We start from the raw sequence: 17,842 nt of genomic DNA, 5'->3' as shown, positions 1-17,842 counted from the left end.
GGTTGCAATCATTTACAACATGAGAAAATCCTAAATACTTAATTAAAAAAAAATCGCATATCATTAAATCACGCCACTCTTGCAGGGGCAAAAAGAATGACTTATTTGGTACATAAACTTTATCATTAGATTTTTTTTCTCCGGAAGGAACTGCAATTTTAAAAAATTAAGAAGAACTCATCAAATTCCACATACCTGGTCATGGTAGCTGGTACTAGAAGTACTATTCGCTCCACAAGGTGGTTGTACTTGTGGAGGTCTTTCCACAGGACAAGTGGGATCACTAAAGGAAGGAGAAACTGGGACAGCTGGGTGGGGAGTATGATGATGGTGGTGATGATGCTGAAAATGGTGGCCATGCTGCTGAAAGCAACTTGTGTGTGGATGTCCTAATGCATGGTGATTCTGCGATGACCCTCCACAGGGCGAGTGCTGGGGACAGCAGGAAGGTAACCTAGGCATTGCAGGAGGGCCAGGTTCTGTTACAGCATTAGACGCAGTTCTCCTCGAGTCATCTTGAAATGAAAAAATGCACAGATCAATTAAATGATCAAGTATCACTGTGTAAAAAATATGTGTGTGTGCTTAGCTGCTCAGTCCTGCCTGACTCTTCACAACCCCATGGACTGCAGTCCACCAGGCTTCTCTGTCCATGGGATTCTCCAGGCAAGAATACTGAATGCAGTAAGGTAGCCATTCCCTTCTCCAGGGAATCTTCCCGACCCATGGACCAATCCAGGTCTCCTACATTGCAGGCAGATTCTTTACCATCTGAGCAACCATGTGTATAAATAGGTGAATAATAAGTGATTAGTGAATTCAAGTATCTGTAAATAATAATGTGATATATTCACATTCTTAACATATATATCCTGTAATTTTAGGCAGTGGTTTTCACTGGGATTTTCTTCCAAGCTTCAAGAGGCTTATATTTATCATGACGTTTAAATATGGCAATAAATCACCTTTTCCTAGGTCATGATAAATTATTAGTTTTTAAAAATAAATTATTAGTTTTAAATTGTATTTTAAAAACTCCAAAGTATCATGGGAGTCCTTCCATTATATACAACAAATACTCTTAATACTATAAATCATTCCTATATAATGAAGATTACTATGTCATACTTCTTAAAATCTTAACTTCTTAAAGATATAACCATCCAACTCAGCATATCTGGCTAAGTCTTACTAACTTCCAATGTCTTTTCCCTTTCTCTGGTCTCGAACCTCAGACCCAGCAGAACAAAAGAAATGGTAAGATTCTACCTGGTTGAAAATTAAAAGTCTCTTGTAATAATTTTGTGACTCAAAATTGAATAGTGGGATAAAAGCATGGCGTCAGACAGGCTTAAATTCTAATCCTGAGCCTAATTTGAGTAATGTGACCTTAAGAAAGTTATTTAATCTCTTTCTCACCTATTAAATGTAGCAGTAACTATCTTGCATGGTTGTTCTTAGAAAAGATAATAATCTTCTAGGTACGAAACATCTGAGTCCTAATTATGCTCTGTGGCATGCCCAGAGTTACTTTGAAGGTACATTCTTCCAAGCCAGAAGAAAAGCAAATGTGTCCCCAGAAGGTTTATCCCAGTGTTTCAAACTCCTCTAAGAAACAGCACCCTTTCCTCAAACTACATATGTGCAAATTAAAAAAAAGATAAAAATGGAGATACATTTTTTACTTAAAAAATAAAAATTAGAGGAATAGAAAACCCAAAGCTTTGTCCTTCCTTTCCCCCACATGACTCATAAGGCATCTCCTCAGAATTCTTAGGATTCTAGAGTACACCTGTGTTCCAGCCATATTTCTAGAATAACCAATACCAGGGATACCCTACTCCTATTTGGCTCACAATAAAAAGCTATTCTCTTCTGGGTCAATGTACCAATTAGGGATCTTCTAGTTATTTACAAACAATACAAAAAATCCAACCAAAACTGGCTAAAACAATGAAGGGAATTTACAGACTCACATAAATGAATCTGGGTGGCTCTGACTGATGGGTGTGATTGCAGTACACCTCCCTGTAATTCTCCAGGGTCTGCCCTCCTATACATGTCCTATTCTGCTGTTGCTGAGTCTCTTCTGGGCAAACCTAAACTCTTCCTAAACCCTGTTAGGCAGTATCTCTATTCTAGATCTCTGAATATTATTTTATTTCCCCCTCAAGTTCCTATTCTGACCTATATGGGCTAATTTCCTGAGCCCTTTTGTATGGGTTCTTAATCTGAGAACCAGAATTCAGGAGTCTGTAAACTCGGATAGAAAAGAATTACACTAATCTCTAGTAGCCTCCTGGAATTAATACTACCTTGTTATCATAAGTTGAGAGGTTAAATACCACAAGTAGTTTGTAACAAAAAAGATAATAAGTCAACAAGTTGTTCACTTTTAAAACCTAAGTGATAGCAGATTCAAAGTCAATTTGATAACTACATCCCTTTCATTCATTTGCATTTCAAATTTCTTGAGTAACCTGGATAGAATCACAACTGGCATACTAGGAACTGACTATTTTCAACAGCTATCTTAGTTATGCTGAATCAAAAGTAGCTATTTTCTATAGGCTGTAATATTTATAGCAATATCATTATTATAGGATCTTCACTTCCTACAACATTTCTGGGGTTATATCTCAGTCCGCATGTCAAAATGTTACACAAGTAAATGTCATTTATTATGTGTTACTTCAGAAAAGAAAATCAAAAACCTTTAGGACACTAAATCCATACAGTGGATGGACTAAATGACCTTCATAGTTCCTTCCAACTGTGACACATTAATTTTACAAATCCAGAAACTCTAAGACTCAGGAGATGAGCCTGTAACCAGAGCAAGAGATCTAGGGACCGCATGACCAAAGTGATAGATACAACATTTATCTGTTTAAAAATGACTTGCCCCCTTGGTCTTCGATTATTCCAAAAACAAAGGTCAGAGTGAGAGAAGAGGAAGCACAGTAACTATAATATCCTTAAGCCTGAATATATATTTAAGGGGTTAAATGATTAACAGTATGCCCCTCAAAAGAGGAATGACCTTATAGCTCTACTTCTTAGGGTACAGTTTTGATTTCCAATTAAATTAATATCTGTTTTCCTACAGTCCAGAAGCTCTTTGTTGCTCAAACAAGGTAGAAATCCAAAGTAAAGACAACTGAATCTCCTGTTGTTCAAGAGTTAATAACCAAAGAAAATTGCCAGAGCAGAGTGAAATACAAAGATATCTAATTAAGTAAATAAACCCTGCCCTTTTTTAAAATTAAAATTAGCTTACTGAGTGTCCACTAAAAATAGATCATCACAAATCTACATCAGAGAAATTAAGTCCACATCACAATGACATCAGGCTGGTTAAAGTACTTTTACTGTAATTCAAGGAAGAATACGGAGATGTACTCATGCATTTATTCATTTATTTGGCAAGTCTTACATATAATAATAACATGGCTAAGGATCAATAAAGATACTGGAAAATACAACAGTAAAAAGGAAAGTCTTGACCATTAAAATAACTTAGGGATATTGTCTGCTTTTGTTGTTTTATCTCTAGCAACTAGAAACAAGCTACAGCCTAGGCAGATCAATAAGCACTTGCTAAATTTAAGCTAACCTCGCAAGGGAAAAGAGGCATGCCTGTATGGGAGCAGCTTAGTGCTAAAAAAGGGAAGACTTGATCTTTGGTCCTCAAGGAGCTCATCATCAAGCACAGAGAAAATTTAAAAAGAAATCAACCAGTACTGTAACAGAAGCACTGGGTTCTAGTACAGTATAGAGCAACACTGTCCCCCAAGGAGTATCCAGCAACAAGTGCGGATACTTTTGGCTCTCACAACTGGAGGGGAGGGGGCACTAATGGTTATTCAGTGGGTAGAAGCCAAGAATGATGCTAAATATCCTACAATGCACAGGAGAGCCTGCCTGCCCCAATAGGAACTGTCCAGCCCAAAGACAAGAGTACCAAGGTTGAGATATCCTGGCATAACGAAGAATACAGGATTCAAGCTAGACTTCATAGGTCTGAATTCTGGCTCTATTGTCATATAACCTTAGATAAGTTACTTCACCTGCAAAATGAAAATAATCATAGAATCTGTCTCACGGGTTATTACAAAAGTCAGAGCTACAATAAATAATTAACCAATATTATGAGTTCAACAGGTGTTAACTATTATTATCCATTACAACTGTTAGCTCTTTTTATGTTGTGTTCCCAGTGTCTAGAACAGTGCCTGATACATAGCATGCAATCAATAAATAGTTTGCTGAATAAATGAATACACAAGATATGTACGCATACGCTAGGAACACACTGAGAAATCATACAGATGATAAGCTGAGTGGGGGCATGCTGAATTTGAGGTGACTGCAGAATGGCCCAGAGGAGAGGAAGCTGGATATGAAAGTTTAAATCAAGGAGAGCACTCTGGAAGCACAAAATGGTGAGTCGTTGACTACTGGTAGCAGGTGAAAACACCTAAAATTATGAGATGGATCAGTGAAAAAAGGGATGAGAATAGAGTTCTGGGAGAAAAGAAGATGAGAAGAAAATTTACTGCCAGATTTTAAACATCATGTTTGTTTTAAAAGGAGTCAAAGTTAAATGAAGGAGTTTAAGGTGAAGAAGATCCCTTAGGTGTGCATAGACTTAACACAAATACACACGTACATGTATGAAAGGAATGAAACCAGCACAGATGCTGAACACACAGGCAAGATTAAAACAAGGTCAAGGACACAAAAAAGGATAGCATGAAAAGCACAGATAAAGAAACTGGAAGCTACCTGAAGGGAGTTGAGAGACCAGCAGTTAGGAGATATGGATAGGTATAAACATACAAAAGTTTTTAGCTTGAGAACCTTCATTTATTTTTTTAATCCTCCTTCCACCCCCAGAAATGAGAGTCTTAAGAAAAATAAGACAATTTTGGAATAGACACTGAGGGAAAGGAAAGGGAAGGGAACTAATTGAGGTATCATACTATTACAACTTATTACCAACCGCCCAAGATTTGATTCCATAAATTCAGGAGGCACTGATCTGCATGGTTCTATGATTTTTATCAGCCCCATTTAGAATCCTGGATAAGAGATAAGCTAGATGGCTCAAGTGATTCAACGTTGGACATATGCAAGAAGGTGCAAAGTAAAGACAGGATGTGAAGAAAATAGGTGAATGATATTCTACAGTCCTGGAAGGAAATGAAACCAGCAGAACTGAATGCCCCTAATACAGTCTATCTGTATGTGCTTTTCTCAGATTTATAGAGAGGAACAACTTGGCCTTGAACAAGATTCTCCTAGTCTAGAGAAATGTAACATGATTAAGTCTATCAAAAGGGCTGTCATAAAAAGAATAAATATCATGGAGAGGGTCCACTCATGCAATGATGTTACTACTTAATAGATTAAATGTGAATCCTAACTAAACAAAGGTGTTAAAAAATAAGTACATAAATAAAAGCTTTGAGATAAAGTTTTCTTTAAATAAAGTTGGGACTGTTTCAAAGTTGTCTTGAAATAAAGTTGGGACTGTTTCGCATAACATCTAGATAAACACAAGGTACAGAATGCAACCAGAAAAGAGTGTGCAGTCAATAAATGAAACAAAAGCCCATTTCACTTCCGCCTACATTTTCTTTTTCAAAAAATGCAGTATTTAAAAGATATCCCAGGAAATTGTGTTTCCTCAGGCTCACCTTTAGTTTCCAGGGAAGGGAAATCTAAACCAGACACAAACAGTTTTCCAATCTGCTCAAGGTTAAGTTATAAGGATGTAAGAATTAAACATATTATTAAAAGCAAAAAAAAATTGATATAAAATATATGGTGGTTTCATTATTAATGGTCATCACTATTATTACTGGTGATAGAGGCAATCTACGACCTATAGGGTCTATGATGTCTCTGCTAGTAAACAGCAAGTTCCTATCTCTGTGCCATCATTCAGGAGAGAAAAAAGGCTATTTTAAGATCTAGTCAAACAGCTGATAGGAAAGAACCAGAGATTGCACTGCTAACTGAAACTTAAGAAATAATCTATAAGCTAAACCTATAAAATTCTCCCTTTAAAAATTTTATTGATATATACTTGATTTACAATGTTGTGTCAGTTTCAGGTATTAAGTGACTCAGTAATTTACATATATATATATATATTCTTTTCTGGGGGGTAGAGTGGGTGGGCTTCCCTGGTGGCTCAGATGCCTGGAGAATTCCATGGACAGAGGAAGCCTGGTGGGCTATGGTCATGAGGTCACAAAGAGTCAGACATGACTGAGCGACTAACACTTTCACACATCACTTTCACACGTACTCTTTTTTTACATTCTCTTCCCTTATAAATTATTACAAGATATTGAGTGTAGTTCCCCTGAGCTATACAGTAGGTCCTTGCTGGTTATCTGTTTTATATATCAAAGTGTGTATATTTTAATCCCAAGCTCCTAGGGATGAAGGAGGAAACACGTTTGTTGCAAGAAGGAAATTGTTCTAAGACTAGTGATAAGACCATCAGCTCACACTGCACACAATCAGTACCATTATATTCCCTTAACTCCCCAGGGGGCCCTTCTTGGATTTATTTTTCCCTTTTTTTAAAACTATAAAACTCTTAAAACCTAAGAGTAAATCTTTGCAACCTTGGGTTAGGCAATAGCTTCTTAGACATGACACCAAAAAAATAAACAATAAAATTGGGGAAATGGACATCGTCAAGCTTCTTAAAACTCCCACTCCTACTTTCAATTCTTTTGGATACGTATTTAGGAGTCAAATTTTGGGTCTTATGGTAACTCCATGGTTAACTTTTTAAGGAAACCATCAGAGTGTCTTCTATCATTTTACACTTCTACCAGATGTTAATAAAGGTTCTAATTTCTCAATATCCTTATTAACACTGGTCATCTTCTGATTTCCTGTTTCTTTTGTTTTGTTTAATTATAGGCATCCTGGTAGGAGTAAAGTGGAATTTCATTCTGGTTTTGATTTGTATGTCCCTAATAACTAATGTCTTCATGTGCTTCTTGGTCATTTATATAAATGACCTTCTTCTTTGGAAAAATGGCTATGTACATTCTTTGCCCATTTAAAAACTGGCCTGTTTTTCTTTTTACTGTTAAGCTGTGCAAATTCTTTATATATTCTGGATACCAGACCCTTAGCAAATATATGATTTTCAAATATTTTCTCCCATTCTGTAGGCTATCTTTTCACTTTCTTATAAATACCCTTAACGTACAATAATTTTAAATTTTTATAAAGTCCTATTCATTTTTTTCTTTTGTTGATTGTATTTTTGGTGTCAGCCATTCAATTCTCCCCCATCTCTTTCAGTTGAGCTATAATACTCTGGTAACATAGCACACAGAAACTCAAATATGAAGTCATCATCTAATTCTAATAGAGACCACTTTGTTAACATATGTTTAGTCTAAGAATATACTCTTGCTAAAACAACTAAAATCTTAATAACAACAATTCTTTTTCTAACAAAGAGTCTCTCCTTGCCCCTTTTTCTTTTTTGCACATACCTCCTGTAGAAGTACCAGTCATACTATTGCTTGTGAGAGTAGTTGAAGGCTCTGACACTGTGGAGGGCTGGCTGCTAGTAACGGCTGCAGCAGCATCAGAGGCCTGCTCAGAGGTAGATGGATTTGAATTGTTAATGGAAGCGCTTGTGGTTTGTGATTCCATTCTCGCAGAAGTGGTTGGTACTACAGTAGGTTCTACAAAATACAAAATATTTAGCATTTCAAAACAAATTAGGCAACGGCTTATATTTTAATAAAAGCTCATATTTTTATGGCTATTAAACTTAAAATGTGAACCCTCTGATAAGTACAATATATAGTTTAAAAAGAAAAGCTTTCGTAAAGTTAAATCAACATTAAAATGAAATGTTACTGTATTTTTAAACATACATGTGCATATTCCAATAATTCAAAGGACTAACATAGTTTTCTTGGGTAAGGACCATGTAAGTTTTCTGATCACAGAGAGGTAAAATAAAAGTCCCTCTGCTATGTTCACACACATTGTCCCAGGCTGTTAGAACAGCACACAAATTGTACTTTCTCTGGTACCTATGGATTTTAGAGTCCAGCGGTTTGGATAGAAATTCTGATTTCACCACTGACAGATTGATCCAGGAGAAATTACTCAACTACTCTCCATTTCCTCATCTATAGAACTAGTAAAGTACAAAATTTTCTTCATAGAACTATTGTTAGGATGAAGAGAGATCACACATATGAAGTGCCTATAGATGATGCTTTACAAATGGAAGTCATTTAATAAACATTAGCTGGGATTTTTAATATGTTTTAATTTTTCACATGTCTTTTTGTATGTTTTCTCCCAATTTTTTTGCAAGTATTTTTATCAGTGCTTTCTAATAAAAATTAAAGTTTCTGTAGTAGAAATTAAAAGAAATTTCAGGTAGACCTTAACTTATGAATGAGTTCTATTTTAGACTCTAATTGTTACATGACTTTAATAATTAATAATGGGAATAAATCTGTCCAAACCATAGTCACAATAATTAGACTTGCAAAGAAGATATTTAAAAGTGAGACAGAATAGAATGAGAAGACAACCATTCTCTACAATGCAGTACAGGAGACTGATTACTGAAACACAAATAGTGCCTGTTAGTCTATATGGAACCCTATACTTCAGATGCTTAAAGAAATATATTTGCCTAAACATAAAAGGGAGAGGAAGGAACTTCTGTTTATTTGCCAATAGTTTACCTCAATTTCTCAATCAGAGGTATTAACTTTTTTGGTTGAATAATTCTGGACTGGAGGTGGGAGTGGCTTAGAGGTGGGCTGTCCTTTGCATTATAAGATGTTTGGCAGCACCCCTGGCCTCCACCCATTAGATGTTAGTAGCATGGATGGAGGAGCCTGGTAGGCTGCAGTCCATGGGGTCGCTGAGGGTTGGACACGACTGAGCGACTTCACTTTCCCTTTTCACTTTCATGTATTGGAGAAGGAAATGGCAACCCACTCCAGTGTTCTTGCCTGGAGAATCCCAGGGATGGGGGAGCCTGGTGGGCTGCCATCTATGGGGTCGCAGAGAGTCAAACACGACTGAAGCGACTTAGCAGCAGCAGCAGCAGCAGCACTCTCCCTCCACTCTGAGAATCAAAAGTGTGTAGATACTGCCAAATGTCTCCAGGCATACAAAACGGTCACTAGGTAAGAACCACTGTACTAACTAAACTTATGTTTTAGATTTACTTTTAGTAAGATGGAAGCTTTCCACTGAGAGAAGGGAGTCTTTCTACTAATCACTGGAATACTTTTAACATAAAAGTATTCTGTTTGAACTAAATTCAAGTGGATTAAAAAGTTACTTAGATGGCAGGTGTCACATGGGAAAACACAAAAAGTTTCCAAAAGAGTCAACAATATTTAATTGGATAATCTTTAATAAATCCCTATTATATTAACCACTTCTTACAGATGATTTATGGTACCTCCAAAATAAAAACCAAAACATTGTTAACTGAAATGTACATTGAGAGTAAATTCTCTCTTCATAAACATCTTAACTCCAAAGTACTGGTACTCTGAAAGTTATGATCATCCAAACTGCCAACAGCCAATATTAGAGTTGATTTCACAAGGCCCCTAACTCTTCCAACCTAGCAAATGTATTCTTTATCTAATTTATAGCTAACTGCTAAAACTAATGGGCTTCCCTTGTGGCTCAGATGGTAAAGAATCCAATCCATATATGGCTTACCAAATATTAAGGACATTATGATTGAGGGCTTCGTTTTAACTTATTTTTTATTGGAGTATGGTTGCTTTACAATGTTGTATTAGCTCCTACTGTACAGCAAAATGAATCAGCCATACATACACATATATCTCCTCCCTTCTGGACTTCCTTTCCATTAAGGTTACCACAGTTCATTAAGTAGAGTTCCCGATCATTTCCTTCTAAGATGTAACTATCAGTATCTAAAGATAATTCTCAATTTGAGGGAAAATTCACAAATGTATTCATATATTCATACTTGCTTACCACATTTCCTAACCTCTGCTTTCCAATTCTAGCATTGTTTCCGCAGTTACTTGGGTGTAGCTGTATGTAAGCCAAAGAAGTGAAGTGTAAGTCTTAGTCGCTCAGTCATGTCCAACTCTTTGCAACCCCATGGTCTGTCCACGGAATTCTCTAGGCAAGAACACTGGAGTGGGTTGCCATTCCCTTCTCCAGGGGATCTTCCTGACCCAGGGATTGAATAGGGTCTCCTGCAGTGCAGGAAGGTATTTTACCATCTGAGCTACAGAAGCCCTGTAAGCCAAAACAAAACACTAAAGCTAAGCAGCACATAAAGTAACCACATTATTACACTGAAAGATAACATAACTTATAAAAGCAAATTCAACATTTCAAATAACTAGTATTAATCATTTAAACTCAGTTACACTGCTTTTCTGTTCTGTATTTTAAAACTGTTGTTTCTATTTTTCATAGTAAAGTATGACAGCAATATTATAAATGAAAGTAACACATAAGTCTGAGGATAGATCAAACTACCACTTGTAAAAATAATTTTTTCTAAGAAAACAACTACCAAGCAGTGAAACAATAACCAGAAAGAACTTAGACGCAACTTACAAACTGGGGTTATATTATCAATTGAAAATAACATTAGGATATCTGCCAACTTCTCTGTAATTTAATAATATATTATTGACATATTATTATTATTACCAATAATAAGTAGCAATAAGAGTTTCTAACATATTAAGATATTTCATTTTACTAAATTGTCTTCATAATTCCACACTGCTAGCACTCCAACTTACCATCTTCATCAACAGTAAGGTCCACAACTTCTGCTGCATTCTGCCTCAAGGGCTGTATAACAGTAGACATTCTATTGCGGTTCCGTGGCTCCTGTGGTCGACTTGTATGAGAACTTGAACCTTGGCTCCAGTGAGATCTATTGTGTCCAAGGGTTGACCGAGACCTAAATAACAAAATTTTTAGTCACCTAAGAAATCATAAGCCTTTCTTACAAAATAAGTTGTGAAATTCTTCATGCAAGAATTCTCCAGAGAGATAATCACAATGGAATTTAGAATTATGACCAGCATAATGCTGAGCACTCAATAAACATCTGAATTAAATATTTAATAAATGTTCACCAACCAACTGACCTAAGAAAACGAAAAATGTTAGGCCTATCGTTGGTGTAAAATATAGGATTCTGTTTCAAGAATGCTACTCTCTTTTCAAGGTATACTTTGAGTAGTCACCTGGGTTATAATCAATCATTTACATTTTAATACCTAAAATTATTCATCATAGATATAGTAACAAAAATATCAACACCCTAAACATTTAATAACATTCACATGATCTTCAGCTTTGGGAGTCCTGAACCAAGTTGTTTCTGGGACTGTCCTAAAAGAGATTTGAAGTACGAGAGAGATTTCTTGCTATCAGGAGAAGTAAGGATAGCTGTAGCTAGTTTACTGCAGCTAACTATACTTTGGCAGCTATACATAACATCATTGTTTGAGCCACTTTATGCTTTAAAGGCATATAACTACAAACCCTCAACACCGAATGCCTTTTATCATCTTTTAATTATGTATATTGTACTAAATTACTTACAGGCATATATTTTATTAAAAAATGGTAAAGGATTCACTGTAATGATCTGGATTAAAGGTACAGAGAGACAGTATATAGAATATGCAGCTCTCAGGATCCAAGGAGAAAAAAATAAATGTTTTAGGAAGATGGGGTTTACTACAAAGTTGGTTTTTCCTCCTGCCCAAAATTAATGTAAAACTGCCTATATGCTTATATGTATGTATGTCAGCATGTACGGAAAAAAGTGAGCCAGATCCACTAACATGTAGTTGTATGCGTATGAGATTGGTCACTCAAAGTTCATACATAGAAGTTCAGAGAAGAACTCCAAAGTTCAAACTGAGCTGAAAATGGCCTCAGCAATCATGGAGCCTAGAAGTTTAGAAAGAACTTTAAATTGTAAATTTAAATTTTCAAGTAATAGGAGTATAGAGGTTAAATCCTGAGACACAGATTAAAAAAAAAAAGAAAAAAAGACAGTGTATTCCAGCAAGAATTGTACATATTAAGGCATGAGGATAAACAAATGTTTCAAGATGAAATAGTTTTAGATAAGGAGAATGATCACCATTTAAAATTCTTGAGAAACCAAGAGTCTTTGATGAAACTGAGCAGCCTATTATTTCTGAGAAACTGTTAATAGCTGAAGAAACTTCCAGGTCTTTGCAGTACTTTGGTGAAAACTTCACAGGATATACTAACTCCAAATATAATGTTGAGTGAGGTACCAGCAAAAAGCCTCATGTATAAGGAACAGTTTCAGAGGCCTTAGTGGAAATTATCAAATCCTGACACAAGGAGATCTGAAACACGGATACATTCTCTCTTAGAGAGGAAGGGCAAGGAGCCAGTTGAAGTGACAAAGTTAATGTTCTAGATAACCATAAGGAAAATAAATATGAGTAATAAGCATGTATGTCTTTTTCAAGAGCACTGTCTACCACTATGTAAATGCATTTGCTTGAATATTTAAACATCTGCATGGTAAGAAAGCTCTCTAATTCCATGAAAAAACAGGTTCTTAGTTTCAACAATCATTATAGCTCATAAAAACCAAGTTAATATTGTATCAAGCACTATGGGCAGTCACAGGTATCTATGGCACATACCATGGAGTATCAATTTTCCTCCAAGTATGGGAAAATCATTTAAATTTAAACAAGTATATGTTATAGAGTGCTCTCTTCCATGCCATTAGAGCAGTACTCCAATGAGAAAGTGTTACATAAAGCACGTTCTAGATGTGACTGTTACATGAACATTTTTTTTTCAATCAATAACATTAAAATACAATAAGCAAATGCATTTCTAAATTCATTCCAACACAAAAAGTAAGGTTCATCCATAGATTAGTTTTGTGCATGACATGAAAGAGAGGAGCAGTTCACTGCTTCCTTTACCAGTATCTGTAACCATCTAAAGCCCAAAATGAATACAATATTAGGGTCTCTCTCTCTCTCTTTTTTGGTCAAAGTGATTCTCAAAAGGACAATGACATTTCAATTATTTATCAAAACAAACAAGGATAACCCATTCATTCTTTACTACAGAGCTTATAACAAATTACTGAGTGAAGGACAAAAAAATTTTAAAAGAGGTTTCATACAAAGTTGTCCTAATATAAAAGCATAAACATCACTGGTATTAATGAGAAACCAGGAGTTTGTGAACTCTGAATCATAAAATAAACTCAATTTTATAAAACACCAAGTAAAATCAATATTTATCCAGAGCAATCACCCAACTTTCACTGTATACTTGGGGTGCTTAAAAATACTGATTCCTAAGATTCTTGTTCAACTGGTCTGGGCCATGATCCAGCAACAATATGTATTTTATAATCTTCCCAGATGAATCTAACTCAGCCTAGTTTAACAACCAAATACTCAAACTAGGTGATTTTTTTTTTTTTTTTTAATTAAAACAATGAAAATATCTGCAGCACAAATGTGTCTAAATATTTATACTTAAAACTTCAAATATACAACTAGGAATTAAAATCTTACCGATAGCTTTCCCCAACTGTTACTATCTCCACTTCACTGTCAGTTGAGGTAACATTAATTTCTTCATTGGCAGTGATCTGGGGAGTGGAGGAAGCTTCTATCACCACAACATCTTCATCAATATTTCCTAGAAAGAAGAAAATACATTTGAAGGGTATATGAGATAAACAAAGTCCTACTGTACAGCACAGAGAACTATATTCAGTATTCTGTGATAAACCATAATGGAGAATATAAAAAAAAAAGAATGTATATACATGTGTAATGTTATCAACTTGCCAAACAGAAGAAATGAACACAACATTGTAAGTCAACTATACTTCAATTTTAAAAATTAAGGGCATGTGCCCGTCAGCTAACTTATAGACAAAAAATTTTGACATTTTTTACTTGTGTGAAATTAGTCACAAAAGTAAAAATTTTATCTGTCAAATCAAAGTTTTAAAACCAGAGGTCACCACACATAGTGAAAAGTTACTTACTCTTTTTTTAAAATTTTGTTTATTATTTATCCTTGGTTATGCTGGGTCTTCACTGATGCGTGCAGGCTTCTCTAGGTGCAGCAAGCAGGGACTACCCTCTAGTTGCAGTGCGCAGGCTTCTCATTGTGGTGGCTTTTCTTTTTGCAGAGCACAGGACTCTAGGACACGCAGGCCTCCGGAACTGTGGCATGTGGGCTCTAGAGTGCCCGCTCAGCACTTGCAGGGCACAGGCTTATTTGCCCTGAGGCATGTGGGATCTTCCCAGACCAGGGATTGAACCCTTTGCACTGGCAGGTGGATTTTTAACCAATGGGTCACTAGGGAATTCCCTTTCTTAATCGGTACATATTCATTTTTAATTCTTCTCATGATTTTTGTTTATGCTTTACAAACTTTCAGTAGTTTCCATATGAATTTGCATAATCATATAAGGACATTAACACTGTAATATTTGGAAGTAGTCATTTAAGATCTTATGTAAGATATTCACAGTCTGTAAGATATGAACCCTTTAACATATAAAATGAAGACACTACACTCTCTGCACACTTTCTTCAGGGTTGTTTTTATTTGTGTGATATGGTATTTTTTAAGAAACACAGTGACTTTTTAGTTTTATGCTACAGAACCTTTAATTCTTCTGTACACAATCTTTTCTAAAGTATTCTAAGTTTGGAAAGTGCTTCCTTATCTTGGGTTCAGTGTGTTTCCTTAGTATTTACTTCACCTAGAACTAATTTTTACTTATGGCATTAGATAAGATTATTACTAGAAGTTGGCCCTGCTAAATGAAATAATGTAGTCCTGCACACACACTCACACAAAAACATTGTATGATTTCACTTATGGGTGACTGTCTAAAGTAGTCAAATTCACAGATGAAGTGGAATGGTGGTTACCAGGACTGAGGGGGAAAGAAGGAAAAGGGAGCTGTTAATTGGGTATGGAGTTTCAGATTGCAAGAAGAAAAATTTCCAGAGATCCATTTCACAAGCATGTGAATATTCTTAAAACTACTGAACTGCACGCCTTAAACTGGTTAAGATGGTTAAACAAACAAAAAAAAAGGATAAAAGTTACCCTCCATTTCTTCTCTTGCTGTATTTTCCACAAATCTAGGGCTAAACTATCTTTTTTAAAATAGTCTTATCTCTTCATTACTATCACCTGTCTAAAGGTCAGCCAACAATTTAAAGACATGTTTGAGATAAGAATTTTCCAATAAGAATATTGAGAGCTTAAAATTTCATCCACTTTAAGTGTACATTTCACTGACTTTTAGTACATTCATGAAGCATAACCACACCGCAGTCCAGTTTTTAAATATTTCCAATACCCTAAAAAGATCCCACAAGCCCTATTTCAGTCAATCACCTTCCCTCTATCTGCATCCCTACACCCCTACAACATGGAGAAGGAAATGGCAACCCACTCCACTATTCTTGCCTGGGAAATCCCATGGACAGAGGAGCCTGGTGGGCTACAGTCCATGGGGTAGCAAGAGTCGGACACGACTTAGTGACTGAACCACCCCTACAACAACTAACCTGCTTTCTGTCATTATGGATTGAATTGTATTTTCAAAAGCTCAATATAAATGGAGTGATACATTATAGATACTTTCATATCTGGCTTAGTTCACTGCTGCTACTGCTGCTAAGTCACTTCAGTCGTGTCCGACTCTGTGCGACCCCATAGACGGCAGCCCACCAGGCTCCCCCGTCCCTGGGCTTATTTCACTAAGCATACTTATTTTGTGATTTATTCATCTTTCCAGCATATCAACAGTTCATTCATTTTTACTGCTGAGTAAGTATCCCATCATATGAATATATCACAGTTTATCCATTCTTCTGTTATTGATGGACACCTAAATTTTTCTCACTTTTGGCTATTATAAATAAATGCATGTACTTCATTGTATACATGTGATTTCATTTTTCTTGCGTAAATTCTTAGGAATGCAATTTCTACATACTATCATAAATTTGTGTTTAGCATTTTAATGAAGTGCCAAATTGTTTTCCTAAGTGACTGTTCAATTTCACATTCTTGCCAGGAAAATGAGGGCTCTATATCATTTCCATGAATTATTATTGTCTCTTTTTTATAGTAACTGTTCTAGTGCATATATAGTAGTATCTTATTGTGGTTTAATTTTCATTTCTATAATAACTAATGATGTTGAGCATTTTTTCAAATGCTTATTAGCCACTGTGCCAAAATATCAATTCAGATCTTTCATTCATGTTTAACTTGGACTTTGGTGTTGAATTATAAAAGCTCTTTATATACTCATTTTCTTAATGGTGTCTTATGAAGCACAGAAGTCTTTCATTATAAGATGGTACCGAAGAATTTAACTGAAAGAGAAACTCCCTAGGTCAGTAGGTGCCCAATATGCTACTGGAGATCAGGGAGAAATAACTCCAGAAAGAATGAAGGGATGGAGCCAAAGCAAAAACAATACCCAGCTGTGGATGTGACTGGTGATAGAAGAAAGGTCCGATGCTATAAAGAGCAATACTCCATAGGAAACTGGAATGTCAGGTCCATGAATCAAGGCAAATTGGAAGTGGTCAAACAGGAGATGGCAAGAGTCAATGTCAACATTCTAGGAATCAGCAAACTGAAATGGACCGGAATGGGTGAATTTAACTCAGATGATCATTATATCTACTTCTGAATTCCTCAGAAGAAATGGAGTAGCTATCATGGTCAACAAAAGAGTCTGAAATGCAGGACTTGGATGCAATCTCAAAAACAACAGAATGATCTCTGTTCGTTTCCAAGGCAAACCATTCAATATCACAGTAATCCAAGTCTATGCCCCAACCAGTAATGCTGAAGAAGCTGAAGTTGAAGGGTTCTATGAAGACCTACAAGATCTTTTAGAACTAACACCCAAAAAAGATGTCCTTTTCATTATAAGGGGACTGGAATGCAAAAGTAGGAAGTCAAGAAACACCTGGAGTAACAGGCAAATTTGGCCTTGGAATACGCAATGAAGCAGGGCAAAGACTGATAGAGTTTTGCCAAGAAAATGCACTGGTCATAACAAACACCCTCTTCCAACAACCCAAGAGAAGACTCTATACATGGACATCACCAGATGGTCAACACCGAAATCAGATTGATTATATTCTTTGCAGCCAAAGATGGAGAAACTCTATACAGTCAGCAAAAACAAGACCAGGAGCTGAGAGAAAAATTCCTGAGATTTGGAGTGGAGCAGTGGCACCCCACTCCAGTACTGCTGCCTGGAAAATCCCATGGATGGAGGAGCCTGGAAGGCTGCAGTCCATGGGGTCGCTGAGGGTCGGACATGACTGAGTGACTTCACTTTCACTTTTCACTTTCATGCACTGGAGAAGAAAATGGCAACCCACTCCAGTGTTCTTGCCTGGAGAATCCCAGGGACGGGGGAGCCTGGTGGGCTGCTCTCTGTGGGGTCGCACAGAGTCAGACACGACTGAAGCGACTTAGCAGCAGCAGCAGTGGCATTAGACATCACTTTAAAAGCCCTGATATCTCTAAAACATACATACTTCCATCCAAGATCCTATCTTGACATCTACCAATATCATATTTATAAACCCCTAAAAAAACGGAGAATATGGTTTGATTATAAATGTAATTCTATAAAGTTACATAAGTTTACAAAGTTACAAAGTTTCTTCAGAGAAGCCAAATGTACTCCTATTGAGATTATTCTTAGACACTTTATTC

The 17,842-nt window shown here is 36.2% G+C and overlaps 1 protein-coding gene across 8 annotated transcripts in view; it reads right to left on the bottom strand.

The window, feature by feature from the left end:
• The window catches only part of RNF111 (ring finger protein 111), a 90,695-nt gene that overhangs the window by 21,886 nt on the left and 50,967 nt on the right, over positions 1-17,842 (bottom strand). For all 8 annotated transcript variants that reach the window (XM_025295695.3, XM_025295692.3, XM_006049619.4 and 5 more), the window contains exons 3-6: positions 13,632-13,758; positions 10,830-10,993; positions 7,536-7,730; positions 196-515 (exon numbers count right to left, since the gene is read on the bottom strand). In XM_025295695.3, coding sequence (XP_025151480.1) covers positions 196-515; positions 7,536-7,730; positions 10,830-10,993; positions 13,632-13,758 — 806 coding nt within the window. The remainder of the gene's footprint in view (positions 1-195; positions 516-7,535; positions 7,731-10,829; positions 10,994-13,631; positions 13,759-17,842) is intronic.

Source organism: Bubalus bubalis, chromosome 11, assembly GCF_019923935.1.
Source record: "Bubalus bubalis isolate 160015118507 breed Murrah chromosome 11, NDDB_SH_1, whole genome shotgun sequence".
Lineage (NCBI taxonomy): Eukaryota > Metazoa > Chordata > Mammalia > Artiodactyla > Bovidae > Bubalus > Bubalus bubalis.
The sequence above is the reverse complement of the archived record's forward strand: the minus strand, read 5'-3'. Positions and strand labels throughout refer to the sequence as shown.